We start from the raw sequence: 15,384 nt of genomic DNA, 5'->3' as shown, positions 1-15,384 counted from the left end.
AAAGCGTCGCCCTGTCACGCAGTACTAATAAACAAAAGCGTCGCCCTGTCGCTCGTTGACCCGGAAGTGATTTCTTTCGCCGCTACTTAAATGCACTGCGCCAAGCTATCTTGGGCCGCTGCAGAATGGACTTTATTTGAACTGTATGTAAGTCCGGGTACAGCAGAAGCAACAAGCTACGTGATGGCAAATAAATGACCCCGCAAATAAGTAGCATTCTAAACGAGGAGGCGAGCAAGGAGGCGCTAAGTGCGCTAATCGCTAAAATGAATTGCTTCGATGTATGCTCGACTTTTAACAGAAGTCTGACTCAAACCGCATTTGGGCGGAGAGCCAGCAGCTATGAAGAGAAATGTTGTATTGCAACCATTACGTATCTAAACATAAAATAAGACGACGCCGTCGTTAGCAATTGAGGAGAGGCTCTCAGGCTGGAACACGGAAATGGTTGACGTCATCACAACAAAGAGGTTCAACGTCAAACGTATTGTAAACATAAAAAAAACGTATAGTAAACATTAAAACTGTTGCTTTATGTTATTTACATGGATTTTTTTTTTTAAATCCCCATAGCTCTTTTTGTCTTTTCTATATTATGTACGTATTAATAACTGTTTGGTTTGTTCATGTTAATAAAGTTAAAAAAAACAAGACAAAAAACGTATAGTAAATATTTATCATCTCATCAATATTTGCACAACAGTACTGAGTTTCGAGATCCTCACAATAGTCGTTCTCAAAATGATATTTTTTTTATCAATTTAGCTTTGTTAAGGGATATTTTATTGACAATCTAACATTAATATACAAAGAATATGTACATGAGTATGAAATATAAAAAAAAAAAGGTGGGGGGGGGCGTGAATTGTTTTCTTCTTGGTAGGGCGGGCGTGAGACAGGAAATAATTGAGAACCACTGATTTAGATCAACAAGAATAAATGATATATAATGATGGGAGGTAAAAAGGAGGTGTGTTGTGTTTGACACCTCTTTTATGAGTGAGCTTCAGGAGAGCATGCAAGATAAGAGGTCCATGTGACTTTCACCACAGTCATAAACAAGCTAAGACCTTCTGCTATCTCCACAACAAGCACGAAGGACGGACGGTGAAAGGTATGACTCGATTCCTTTTGTGTGGCAATTTCATATTTTGAACATGCCTTTCGTGGTATTTTTGGCAGTAAAGTAGTAGTTTGATCACCAAAAGCATTCTAAATGAAGGGTTGTGTCTTAAAATCTTTTTATGTACTATAGCCTTTTGTTGTTTAAGGTAGTGTGTTTACTCTTGTTTGATTTTTTTAAAATACAAATTAAATTAGATTGTGGGTTAAATGGGATCAGAATCCTTGCCTTTATTGTCATTGAATACAATGCAATTTGAGGTTGTGACTCCTTGGTGCCATATACCTTTATAAAAATATTTACTGTAATTGCAAGGAAAATAATATGTATAAAACAGAAGGCGGCACGGTTGGACGACTGGTTAGCACGATGGCCTCACAGTGAGACACAGTAGAGGTCGTGGGTTCAATTCCGGCTCCGGCCTTCCTGTGTGGAGTTTGCATGTTCTCCCCGTGCCTGCGTGGGTTTCCTCCCACATTCCAAAAACATGCATGGCAGATTGATTGGACACTCTAAATTGCCCCTAGGTGTGAGTGTGAGCGCAGGTTGTTTGTCTATGTGTGCCCTGCGATTGGCTGGCAACCAGTTCAGAGTGTACCCCGCCAACTGTCTGAAGACAGCTGGGATAGGCTATAGCAACATCCGCGACCCTTGTGAGGACAAGCGGAACAGATAATGGATGGATGGATGGATGGATAATACAGAAATGTACATGTGGATCGAGACAACAAAGTAATGGGTGAAAGTAGTATACAGTTATTGTATGTTACTCACGCGAGAGGATGAAGTTCCACAGAAGTACAAATGATAACAGTACAATGTTCCCTCGCTGCATCATGGCAATTTAAGATGCTTATTTTGTATCTCAATTGTTTATACACACAGTATATTGCTTCCATGTTTCTCTCTCTCTCACTGTCTTTCTCTCTCTCTCTCTCTCTCGCTGTCATTGTTCTCCAACACTGCATCACGTGTAAATCCAATTTTGTTTTTTCATGTTTCCTTTTCACCACCATATCTCCCCCGAACGTCGGTACTAATGCTAATCCCAATCTACACAACCCATCTCTTCCCAACAAATTTACTGGACAATTTGGAACTACCAGGATTGGTATTTTACACGATCCTCCTAAAGGGTCTCTTATAGGGTGTGTTTCGGAAACTTCAGATAACTCTCCCTGAGCCGTCCTGACAAATACTTTATTATTCATCAAAGCACCAGGAATAGATTCTTTACAAGCCGTTCTACATGCTCCCGTATCGCAAAGAAAGGTTATTGTTTTTCCATTCACTATCAACTGTAATTCTGGTTTGGATTTATCAAATATCAAAATATCTTGTAAATTTAATTCAACATCTTCCTCTGTATTTTGTTCTTCTATCACATTTTGTGGGATAGCTATATTTTCTAGTCAAGCATTATTTTTATTGTTGCGATTGTTACAAAAAATAATGTGAGGGCAATTATTCGCGAAATGTCCTATCTCTCCGCAACTCCAACAAGTGATATTTTTAGGACTCGTATAGCCACGTCCTCGATTTGTAGGACCTCCTCTGAATCTTCCTCCTCTGACTCTTCCTCAACCTCATATTTGGTTAAAACCTCTATCTCGGTTTTGGAGAGACAAAATAGACACGGACACCAAGTGGCAAGAGTCTGGCAGCCAGGAGAGATGATACCCCAGTAAGCGGGTCTGATCTCTGAACCTTACTACATCCCCCTGGGCCTTTTATTGAGAATCACAAGTTATATCACAATACAGGTTTACACAACAGTATTAATGGTATGTTTATTCTGGTCGCAGCTGTTGTTGATCCTGCTCACGTCCGCACTCCTTTCATGTTGATTTAAAGTTGTTGAGTCGCCTTAACCTGGGTGCAGGTGGCTGTTTCCAGAGTTGTTAGTTAATGTGTGAACCAAAGTTAGCAACAAAACCTATACCGTGTAGTTAATGTTGTGCAGTGTGATATTAAACTTATCTTTATTACATTTGTTAACATAATTGTTCCTATGTTATTTCTCTGTAGCCACTTCATAAGAATTTTATTATTCTGGACATTCTTTAGCATAGGTGCCGTCGTGGCTGCAGCAGACTTCGACAAACATCTCTTATCAGGATTCAGCACGATGTTGGTTGCGTCAGCTTCTCTCCTGGATTTCCACTCAAACTGCAAACATTTAAGCATAGTCTACTTCACTAGATTGCAACATGTTATATGCACTACGTATTAAAATAAAGCAGTGTCCCGGCAAATGTATAATAACCTCTGAATATTATTTTAACATTCGCTTACTCACTTGCCCACTCATTCGCTCAATAATTCGCTCAGTTAGAGGGCCAGTACATGCAACAGCATTTCAAGATTTAATTCTGCTCCGTGGACAAATATTTGAATTCTATTGGTTATAGATGATTAAACGGACAGACGAAAACCAACTTTCCTCTGTGTTTTATCCGTCCATCCTCCGTCTACAAAAAGGGTGTCCGTTTGAACAGACCGTTCCATCCCTGGGTTTAAATGCAAGTTTCTGTTATTGCGAGTTTGCACTTCCGGTTCCGGCGCTGTGCGAGTGGCTGCCTGTTTACAGCAACTTGGTTCACGATTGAGCCTTTTTCGTGTGTTTTTTCCCTTTACCCTGTCGTGGCTAACAGCGCTAACGCCGGATGCCGTCGTGGAATTGGACGGCTTCCAAATCCTATGTGCGGACAAGACACTGGAGAGTGGTAAGAGGAAAGGAGGAGGGCTGGCTGTGTTTGTTAATGATAGATGGTATAACCCTGAGCACATAACTGTTAAGGATCAACTTTGCTGTCGGGACATTGAGCTGATAGCTGTTAGCATCCGACCGTACTATTTACCGCGAGAGTTCAGTCATGTGATCGCGGTGGCGGCGTACGTGCCACCCTCTGCTAACAGTGAGACAGCTCTGCTAACAGTGACTGTGAGCAGGCTACAAACACAGCACCCAAATGCCGTGCTCCTCATCTCTGGTGACTTCAGTCATGCTTCTCCTTCCTCCTCTCTGCCTTCATTCACACAATATGTAACCTGCCACACTTGAGACAATAAAATATTGGATCTTTTCTATGCCAACACCAAGGAGGCGTACACATCACTGCCCCTCCCCCCGCTGGCCAAAGCTGACCACAACTTGGTTGCTCTCCTGCCTGTCTACAAACCTTTGGTCCGCAGGCAGCCAGCTATGACACGCACAGTTCAGAGATGGTCTGGAGAAGCCGAGGAGGCCTTAAAGGACTGTTTCAACACAACTGTGTGGGTGGTATTCAGCGAAGCCCACGGGGAGGACATTAATGGTCTAACAGACACAATTACAGACTATATTAATTTCTGCATGGAGAACACCATTCCCACCAACACAGTATGATGTTTCTCCAACAACAAACCCTGGATCACACCGGACATTAAAGCTCTCCTGATGGAGAAAAAGAGGGCTTTTTTGTCAGGCGACAAGGAGGAGCTGAAGAGAGTGCAGAAGGAGGATCACAGACAGGGGAAAAATTCCTACAGGATGCAGATGGAGGAATAACTGCAGCAGAATAATGCCAGCGATGTCTGGAGGGGCCTGAAGACCATCTCGGGCCACTGACAACCAGGTAAGACCCAGAAGGGGGGGGACCTTCAGTGGGCAAATTAGTTGAACCTATGTTTCAATAGGATTGATCAAATGCCTGATCTCGCTCAGTCTCCCCTGCTGCAGCCCCCACCAACCACTCCTGCCGCTGCGAACGAGACCCTCTCTCCCCCTCTCTCTCCTCTCTTCTCTCCCCTCTCTCTCTCCACGGGCTTCAGTTCCCAGCCACATCAGACAACCACCACTTCCTCCTGCTCAGCCCTGTTCCTCACAACATCTCAGGTGAAGAAGAAGATGAAGGCGAGGAAGGCAGCAAGTCCAGATGGGATTAGCTCGCAGCTCCTCAAATCCTGCGCAGACCAGCTGTGTGGAATCGTCCAGCACATGTTCAACCTGAGCCTGAAGCTGGGCAGACTCCCCCAGCTGTGGAAAACATCCTGCCTGGTTCCTAAGACCCCCCCATCCGAAGGAGCTCAACAACCTCAGACCAGTGGCGCTGGCTCTGATGCAGACCCAGGAGAGACTGGTCCTCGTCCACCTGCGCCCCCTGGTGAGCTCTTCGATGGACCCACTCCAGTTCGCATACCAGCCTGGCATCAGTGTGGATGATGCCATCATCTACCTGCTCCACACTTCACTCTCCCACCTGGAGAAGGTGTGGAGCACTGTGACGATCATGTTCTTTGATTTCTCCAGTGCTTTCAATACCATCCAGCCCACCCTATTGGGAGACAAGCTGGAGCAGGCGGGAGTGGCCCACCACCTCATCACATGGATCCAGGACTACCTCACAAACCGGCCACAGTACGTGAGAACACAGGACTGTGTGTCTGACGTGCTCCTCTGCAGCACGCGAGCGCCGCAGGGAACTGTTCTGGCTCCCTTCCTGTTCACCCTCTACACCTCGGACTACAATTCCTCCACCTGTCACGTACAGAAGTTCTCTGATGACTCTGCGATTGTCGGCCTCATCACTGACGGACACGACCGGGAGTACAGAGGGGTTACTCAGGGTTTTGTGGACTGGTGTCAGCAGAACCGCCTCCAAATCAATGCTGGGAAATCCAAAGAGCTGGTGGTGAATTTCTGCAAACGTCGACACTCTCCACCTGCACCAGTGAATATCCAGGGAACAGACGTTGAGAGGGTTTCAACTTACAAGTATTTGGGTGTTCATCTGAACAATAAACTGGACTGGAGCAACAACAAAGACGCTCTCTATAGGAAGGGTCAGAGCAGACTATTCCTACTCAGGAGGCTGAGGTCCTTTGGCGTTCGGGGAACACTCCTCAGGAACTTCTATGACTCGGTGGTTTCATCAGTCATCTTCTATGGAGTGGTCTCCTGGGCAGGAGGCATCTCGGGCCAGGACAAAAAGAGACTGGACAAACTAGTGAGGAGGGCCAGCTCTGTACTCGACTGGTCCCTGGTCTCTGTGGACTCAGTGGGGGCTGGTGGATGACGGCAAAACTGTCATCAATGCTGGACAACCCAGCCCACCGACTCAATGACACTCTTAGAACACTCCACAGCTCCTTCAGTGATAGAATGTTACACCCTCGCTGTACGAAAGAGAGATTTCTTCGCTCCTTCCTGCCGGCTGCTGTCAGCCTTATTAACAAGAACATTAGGTCAGGCCTACAAACGGGCAGGCATTAGTGCAATTGTGCAGTCCTAGAATGCAATACACACTACTACTGTGCTTTATCCAATGCAGTACTTAAATATTGACCAACGCTGTATTTCGTTTACCATTCAGTATTCTTATCATTACAGTACCTTTATCACTGCAGTATTTTCTATCATTGCAGTATTTTTTTCATCATTGCAGTACTTTTACCACTGCAGTACTTTTATCATTGCAGTATTTTCTATCATTGCAGTACTTCTACTCTTACAGTACTTTTATCATTGCAGTATTGTTTTATCATTGCAGTACTTTTACTATTACAGTACTTTTATCATTGCAGTATTTTCCATCATTCAATATTTTTTTATCATTGCAGCGTTTTTATTTATTTCCCCTCTGTACCATGGACGGACATTAGGAGTGTTTCCTTACACTTGTATATGTTGTGGGATGTAAGTGTGTATATACATGGGGATCTGTGATCTGCTGGAGAGATTATGTCTCTTGACTGGCCTGTAAAACGCCTGGGGCTCCCTCCAGAAGATGTAGATGTGGCTGGGGAGAGGAAAGTCTGGGCTTCCCTGTTGTAGTTTCTGCCTCCACGACAGGACCCCGGATCCAAGTGGATTCATGTGCCATGCTAGTTGCGGAAACTGAAACCAATTTGCCATGTTACCATGATTACTTCCGAACAACATAAAATCGCGCAGATGTGGAAATCCAAAAATGTTGTTCTGACATTGTCTGCTTTCCCTCCTCCAACACACCTGATTCAAATTATCAGCACATCAGCAAACTCTATAGAACACTGATAACGGCACTGATTCTGAAATAAAAAATTAATGAAATAGAATTTTTGCTCATGATTTACAATGAACATAAACCAAATTTTGAATAATAATGTCGTCTCTCCTGGTCCCCACAAGAGGTTGTATTTAAGGTCTATGCTCACTTTATTTCCTCATTGAGTATAATTGGATTACCTAAACTGTTCTATTTAGAAGCAGTTGCTTACAATGGGGAAACACAACGCTGGACGTCTTGTTGTCATATTGCTGTCGCTCGTGTTCTACGGTGTCAGTTTGGTGTTCAACGGTCTTTCTGTTCTGGGAGTGGGTAAGCAAAATGCCGTAGGATACAGATCCTGTGACGAATGCATTTGATAACCACTGCGCCTTAAATCTGCGCAGGCCCTTTCAGTACCACCACAGGTAACGTGTCTGACGTATTTGTGACCGAGATCACCCCATCGGGATGGACCTTCAGTATCTGGAGTGTGATCTATGTGTGGTTGACACTCATGATTCTCTACATCCTGGCTAATCTTTGTAGAAAGTACTCACCTGTCAATAATTTATTTACCTAAAGGCCATCTTGTGTGCACCATTTGACTGATTTTGTTGTTGTTATTTTATGTTTCAAACAGGAATAATTATGGCTATGTTTACTGCAGTCCGCCAGTCTTGCCCTATGGATTCTTCATTTGCTGGTGTCTCAATCTATGCTTCAATATCGGCTGGCTGCTTGTTTGGGACAGAGCGTAAGCATTTTCTTTTTAATGTTTTATGTGCAATTACAGTAAGCTGCTGAAACACAGTAGTATAAGGCATGACTAACAAGATGTTGGTAATAATATTACGGTTATGCAAGTTACAATGCGCTTTATCCACGTCCACATCTCTGTGATTCCATTCACTCCGTTGTCATAAACTATGCTTGTGAGGAACGCTTCCCAGCTGGGGCTGGGAAGCGGTGTGGGTGGACTCTTAAATCGCAGACAAGGGAAAATATGGTGGAAACAATATTTATTGTGGCCGGCAAAAAACAATTGGCAGGCGATAGGCAAGGAGAGTTGCTATCAGAGACAATAGAGGGTCTATACTTACAGACGTCGGGAGACGTGAACGAAAAACGCTGGGGGAACAATCTTCCCCCAGGAAAAGCAAAACGAGTAACAAAAGGAGCTTGCAACGCAAGAAAACCGAAAACGAGAATGTCCTTCCTCCAAAGGGTAAGGTTGAATCCAATCATCGAGAAAACACAAAGCGGGCCGAAACGTAGCTGTAGAAATAAACAAAGAAACAACAAACACGATCAACACTCGGAGCAAAGTTTGGCAAAGACTATAGCAAGGCACAAGGCGAGAGCAAGTAGGTCAATAATCCGACACGCACTTAAATAGTCCACAATTACGTGATGATGGGTTGCAGCTGGGGAGTCTCGTGGTCGCCGAGCAACGCGCCGTCGACCACGCCCACTCGGCTGCAACACAAAGGCACGATCGTGACAGTACCCCCCCTTAACGGACGCCCCTTGGCGGACTACCTGGTTTCGTTGGGTGGGCGTTGTGGTAATCTCGTAGTAGAGATGGACACATGATCCAGGAGCAAGGGATCCACTGTCGTTCTTCTGGGCCGTAGCCCTCCCAGTCGACCAGGTACTGAGTCCCCCTTCCCCTGCGCCTGGAGTCCAAGATCTCCCTCACCGTGTAGACCGGGTCGCCGTCGATGATCCTAGGAGGCGGTGGCGGGGCGGAGGGCGGCACCAGCGGGCAGGTAGGGGCCGGCTTGAGGAGCGAGACGTGGAACACGGGGTGTATCTTCATAGTGGGGGGTAACTTGAGGCGGACCGAGACCGGGTTGATGATGGCTGAGACTTCGAACGGGCCCACGTAGCGTGGCCCTAGCTTGCGAGATGAACCAGCCAGATTGAGGTCTCGTGTAGACAGCCATACCTTGTCGCCGATCTTGTAGCCCGGGGCTGGACGGCGGCGACGGTCAGCGATGCGCCGGTTCCGCAGCGCGGTGCGTGCCAGGGCGGCCCGAGCCTCTCTCCATGCCCGGTGGGCTCGCTTTAGGTGCTGCTGGACCGAGGGTACCTCTTCAGAACCGGGTTGGGTCGGAAACAGCGGAGGTTGGTACCCGTAGGCGGTCTGGAATGGGGATCGGCCTGTTGCTGAGGAGATCAGGGTATTGTGAGCATACTCGATCCATGGCAGATGATCGACCCAAGTGGCCGGCTGGTTCATGCAGACGCAGCGGAGCGCGGACTCGAGGACCTGATTGGCGCGCTCCGATTGTCCGTTGCTCTGCGGATGGTAACCTGAGGAGAGGCTGGATGTGGCCCCGAGGCACTGACAGAACTTCTTCCACACCCGGGAGACGAACTGCGGGCCTCGGTCGGACACCAAGTCGTCCGGGATGCCATGGAGTCGTACCACGTGTTGGACCAGCAGGTTGGCGGTTTCGAGGGCTGACGGGAGCTTAGGTAGCGCAACGAAGTGGGCGGCCTTGGAGAAGCGGTCCACTATGGTCAAAACGACCGTGTGCCCGCGGGAGACGGGCAGACCAGTGACAAAGTCCAATGAAATGTTAGACCAGGGGCGCGCCGGGACGGGAAGCGGGTGCAGCAGGCCCGCCGGGGACTGGTGCGACGCCTTGCTGGCAGCGCATGGCGGGCAGGCTTGGATGTACGCCGTCACGTCTTTTTTGAGCGACGGCCACCAAAAGCGTTGGGCGATCAGGCCCAGGGTCCGGCGTATGCCCGGGTGGCAGGCCAATTTGGAGGCATGGCCCCACTGGATCACCTCCGCCCGGTCTCGAGTCGGCACGAACAGGCGCCCGGGAGGACAGTCTGCTGGGGCTCCATTCTCCTCCTGAGCTTCTCGGATTCGCCGCTCGACCTCCCATTGCAGGGCCCCCACCACGCGATGACTGGGCACCACGCTCGCCGGCCCCTCCTCGTCTTCCCATGCGTCGTGGATGCGTGATAGAGCGTCGGGCTTGGTGTTGCGTGCCCCCGGCCGGTAAGTCATCGTGTAGTTGAAGCGGCTGAGGATCAAAGCCCACCGCGCCAGCCGGGGGTTCAGTCTTTTCATGTGGCGAATGTATGACAGGTTCTTGTGGTCCGTGAAAATGATGAATGGCTCCTGGGTGCCCTCCAGCCAGTGCCGCCATTCCTGTAGGGCCAGGATCACGGCCAGGAGCTCCCGGTTGCCCACTTCGTAGTTGGCCTCCGCTGGGGAGAGGCGGCGGGAGAAGAAGGCGCAGGGGTGCAGACGTTGGTCGACCGGGGACCGCTGCGATAGGACGGCCCCCACTCCCGAATCAGAGGCGTCCACCTCTACAACAAAGGGGAGATTGGGGTTAGGGTGGTGCAATACAGGTGGGTTTGTGAATGCCTCTTTTAACCCCGCGAACGCCCCCTCCGCTTCCCTATCCCAGGTAAAACGGACCTTCGTTGAGGTGAGGCGCGTGAGCGGCAGCGCCCGGCGGCTATAGTCTTTAATGAAGCGGCGATAGAAATTCGCGAACCCTAGGAATCTCTGTAGCTGTTTGCGCGTAGTGGGCACCGGCTACTCCACGACTTCGCGCGTCTTGGCCGGGTCGGCCTTTAATTGCCCGTTCTCCACAATGAAGCCTAAGAACGAAACCGAGGTTTTGTGGAATTCACACTTTTCTGCTTTAACGTATAGTTGGTTTTCTAGGAGTCGTTGTAGGACGGATCGCACGTGGAGTTGGTGTTCTTTTAGGGATCGAGAGAATATGAGGATATCGTCCAAGTAGACAAAACAGCAAACATTGAGCATATCTCTGAGGACGTCGTTAATGAGGGCTTGGAACACCGCAGGTGCATTTGATAAGCCAAAGGGCATGACCAGGTACTCAAAATGTCCAAGTGGGGTTTTAAACGCGGTCTTCCACTCATCACCTTCCCTAATGCGGACCAAGTGGTACGCGCTGCGGAGGTCTAATTTTGAAAAAATGGTCGCGGATTGCAGAGGAGCGAAGGCCGAGTCCAGGAGGGGCAGTGGGTAACGGTTTTTTACAGTGATTGCGTTTAGTTCCTTATAATCGACGCAAGGACGGAGGGATTTATCTTTTTTTTCCACAAAGAAGAGCCCGGCTCCTACCGGAGATGTGGACCCTAATGCTCCTCTCTGCAACTTGAGTATCCATTTAAAATCCAAAGTTTTTTTCTTATCTAGATTCAACGTGAAAAAAAAAATAGTGCGCAAAAGCAAAATTACATCTTTAAACGAGACGTGAGCAATTTAAAAAAAATGTTTTGGGGAGCTTCTGTCTCTACTGTTCAACCAACCTTTTGAGAAAAAAGAATTATTAGAATATAACTAAAAACTAAAAATAATATTTAGACCCAGTGAGCCTCTGATTAAATTCAACATCAATATGACATCAATTGAATGATTTTGATGTTCTCATGGTTGTACGAAAACACACATGTTAATTTTCAACTGTAATTGGGTCACTGTGATTTGCAGTAAATATACGGTATACGAGCTGACATTTAAAGCAGGTGTTTTGCTATATTGGATGAAAGGGGGTAAGATTATTTCACTCTTTAAATCAGGGAATAAACAAATTGTTACCAATTATAGACCAATATAATTATTGTCACTTCTTTTAAGGGTATAGAAAATATGTACGTTAGAAAACTAGAAAGTCTGACTATAAGCAATTAATAACTGATTTGGACTCAGTTTGCAATCAGTTTGAAAACACTAAGTTGAAGGCCTACGGTGTTAAAAGAGAAATGAGAAGAATATGATTCAGAAATAGGTCAACCCCTAACTCACCCCCTACACACACACGCACGCACCCCCACACACACCCCCACGCATATATACATATATACACACACACACACAAACACGCACACACCCCCACACACAGCCCGGGCTGTCAAAATTAAAGCGTTAACTCAAATGATTAATCCCAAAAAAATTAACTCACTTAAATATTTTTAACTCAGTTAACACAGTTTGATTTATTTAAAAAAAAATTTGCATACTTTGCATATATTGTGCCATATTAGCTGTCTTTAGCACGTCTCAGAACAAAACACGGTGTTTAAGTTACCACTGAGCCTTGCAAACCAACACTGCTGGAGTGTGGCGCTTGTGGGCAGTTTTGAGAAATGTTTAGAAAATAAATGTCTGCAAAGATGTCTCCATTTAGATCGTATTCAAGAATCCAAGAAAGCTATTAGAACTGTCTTTGAATTAAATATACTTCATATTTGGTGATTTTGTATCAATTCCAAGAAAATTTTCAAGTAAATATCTGTTATGAGCTTTGCAAAAAATAGTAGTTGAAAAATGTGATTAATTACAATTAATCATAGAATTTTTGGTGATTAATTAGTTAAAATAAAATTAATCACTTGACATCCCTAATATATACATACACATATATATATATATATATATACACATTAGAGCACTCAAGCGATATTTATAATATTTAATCATAATTAATCACATTTTTTCATCGTTAACTTGTAGATAATTGCACATTTTTTTCATTTAAAAAAAATAATACTTTTTTTTAGTCACAATATTTTATTGAATTGTAATACCTTTAATATATGAGAATTTATTTTTTGTTTTTATGCAAATCCTTTTTTTTTTAAATTGAAAAACAAAAACAAAGAATTGGATTCGACTCACGCATGTGCGGATTTGGAACTAGGTCCACAGATAAGGAGCTCCACATTATAAGGCGCCTCGTCCATTCTGGAGAAAAACTGGGACATTTAGGCGTGCCTTATGGTTTTGAAAGTACGGTACATGAAGAGTGCATCAACATCATTAAACCCTATGGATTAAGAAGAGAATGTCTCTTTGAATATGCGAGTCAACGCATATGAGCGAATTATTGAATACTACACTTTACATGGAACATTTGTTTTAGTGACATTTGTTTTTTGATACATTCCTCAAGGTGGATGATTGTGGCGCTTGTTTTTCTGATTCTGGTTGCCGGCACCAACTATGGCATGATATCTTTTGCCTGCCATGGTCTTCATGTTTATGGAGCCTGGCTCAACAAATACCACAAAGTTGACCTGTGGCTCTTTCGCATATTGGTTAGTGGAACCTACACTGATTCCATTCATTAAATAAATCTTTGAAAATAAAATATCATTAACATTGTGACTCCAGGTTTTGAATGGTGTGATGATCTACACAACGTGGACGACCATTGCCACTCTCATCAACTTGGCCATTGTGCTGACCTATCAAGCAAATGTTTCGCCTACAAATGCTGCCACTGTGTCATATTGTATCTTGACCGTCGTGCTGCTTGTTTGGTGAGCCTGATATATACCAACAACACACATAAAATCTATATATTTTTCCCTCTGTTCTTCAAAGTATTTTTTTTTCTTTTAGGTTTTTCCTGCAGAATGTAGTCCTGGACAAGCACATGCGCTATGTCCTCATTGACTACCCAGTTGTGATCTGGGCGCTGGCAGGAAACTTTGATAAAAACTACAATGCTGAATCGCCTAGCCGGAGTGGCATCTTCATTGGTAAGACAATACATTTTACTTGAACAATAATACAATATTACCAGAAGTGGACATAGCAGTAAATTTTGCTGGTCTGTCATTCATCATTTGCCAGCGTCCAGGCCACCATCGTTAGTCGGTCATGATTTCAAGCTGAACCAAAACGGTAATCGTCTGTCACTTTGTCGCCATAATTTTAACAGCGCTTCTGTCATTATGAAATTACACTTCATCACCATTCGCCAGTCTGTCATCATTATTTCAGCCAAGCATCCGTCATTGTTTAATTACTGTTCGTCACCACTATTTTAGGATCATCAGATCCTTCCACTCCTTTGGCTTCAACAGCAGCGCTGTTGACAGCCAATCAGCGTTCAGAATGTGCGACTTACTACATTGCATGACAGTTGACATGGGCATAGACATTGAGCACCAGATTAATTTGTGCCCTCGCCGGAGAATTTATTCTACAAGTGTTTAAAAGTACAAATTCTGTCCTCGGCAATGTGTGCCAGCTTGTGGTGTAGTGGGTAGAGCATCACACCTGATATGTTGCTTTATTTCTTCTTGTCACGGGTTCAAGTACCACCTTGTTTTTTTACATTTTTTAAAAAAAATTTCTATGTTAATAATTTCTTGCATGAAGTCGGGACTTATAAAGAAGTTGTTTTGTTTCACATGTATATTCAAGAATTAAACATTTATAGAGTTGAAATATTTCAATGTAGCTTGTGAAGATTTGCAGACAGGAAACACAATGCCTGGACTGACCTTGACCTAATGGCCACAGCTGTAATTAGCCGTGCAATTAGATTGAAACACACCTGAAATACAACAACAACAAAAAAAAAGAAGAAACTCAAACACCAAACAAATGAAAATACTCAGATCCTGACTGCTTAACAGCAGGAACAGGACATAACAAACAGTGAGTGCATGACACCAAAAACTAGCTGAGTGAGAAAATACAAAAAATACAGAATCAAATACCATAGAGCACACGGTGAGGTAAGCAAGTTAAAGTCCAACACAAGCACACATCTGAACCTCTACTTAAAAAGCAGCTGATAACAAACTGCTCACAGGTGTGTCACCTAAGGCACAGTCCTCTTTGCTCACCACGTGCATCAGAAAAATAAAACTCAACTGAAAATAGAGGCATGACTCCTAGAATCATTTAGACACATACACACCTCCACCAAGATAAGGTGATGACTCAGGGACAGTATTATTATAATTTTATTATTGTATGTAGTACAACATTAAAAGTTAGATTTCTGGCGCATGACGACTTGTATTTCCTCATACCTGCAGTTGTGCTCCTGGCGGCAGCCTCGTTGCTGTATGCCGCCCGCCTTGTCGTGGTAATTTGGCGCCACTGTAAGCAGCCACTCTACAGTGACATCATCCCGGACGTAATGGAGCCAATGGAGACTGCCCAGCGGCAAAAAATGGCACTCAGATGAACGCGTTTTCATGTTCTGTAATTAAAAAAAAAATAAATACAATTTGTCACTGTAGTGTGTTATAGTCTTTGGGGGTTTTTTTGCACACCATTAGCCCCATGTTCAAATTATGTACTTTGACATTCATTGTTAATAATTTACACATGATGACTATTCTATTATCTGACTTAATATGTAAGTATCCAGGGTTGATCTCTCACTGACTAATCTCTGAACCTTTCACAGTTCCTGCCTGTTGATTTCAGATTACACAAAC

General features: G+C 44.9%; 1 protein-coding gene across 1 annotated transcript; it reads left to right on the top strand.

Annotated features, from left to right (window-relative positions):
- The first annotated feature begins 1,083 nt into the window (after positions 1–1,083).
- On the top strand, positions 1,084–15,128 carry LOC148317950 (uncharacterized). Its single transcript, XM_088282585.1, has 8 exons — positions 1,084–1,114; positions 7,350–7,464; positions 7,539–7,683; positions 7,775–7,888; positions 13,092–13,236; positions 13,313–13,461; positions 13,544–13,683; positions 14,977–15,128. Exons 2-8 carry the CDS (start codon positions 7,365–7,367, stop codon positions 15,126–15,128), a joined length of 945 nt encoding a protein of 314 aa, XP_088138711.1. The 5' UTR covers positions 1,084–1,114; positions 7,350–7,364.
- Positions 15,129–15,384: the final 256 nt, after the last annotated feature.

This window comes from Idiotropiscis lumnitzeri, chromosome 19 (assembly GCF_059441095.1).
Source record: "Idiotropiscis lumnitzeri isolate Australia: NSW breed Sydney's pygmy pipehorse chromosome 19, RoL_Ilum_1.0, whole genome shotgun sequence".
Taxonomy (NCBI): domain Eukaryota; kingdom Metazoa; phylum Chordata; class Actinopteri; order Syngnathiformes; family Syngnathidae; genus Idiotropiscis; species Idiotropiscis lumnitzeri.
The sequence above is the reverse complement of the archived record's forward strand: the minus strand, read 5'-3'. Positions and strand labels throughout refer to the sequence as shown.

What these genes read in the sequence shown, in the direction of transcription:
- LOC148317950 (XM_088282585.1), top strand. Translation starts at nt 7,365, where the DNA reads ATGGGGAAACACAACGCTGGACGTCTTGTTGTCATATTGCTGTCGCTC. An exon ending in TCTTTCTGTTCTGGGAGTGG is followed by an intron (nt 7,465 to 7,538) that starts GTAAGCAAAATG and finishes AAATCTGCGCAG; the next exon opens with GCCCTTTCAGTACCACCACA. An exon ending in ACCGTCGTGCTGCTTGTTTG is followed by an intron (nt 13,462 to 13,543) that starts GTGAGCCTGATA and finishes TTTTTCTTTTAG; the next exon opens with GTTTTTCCTGCAGAATGTAG.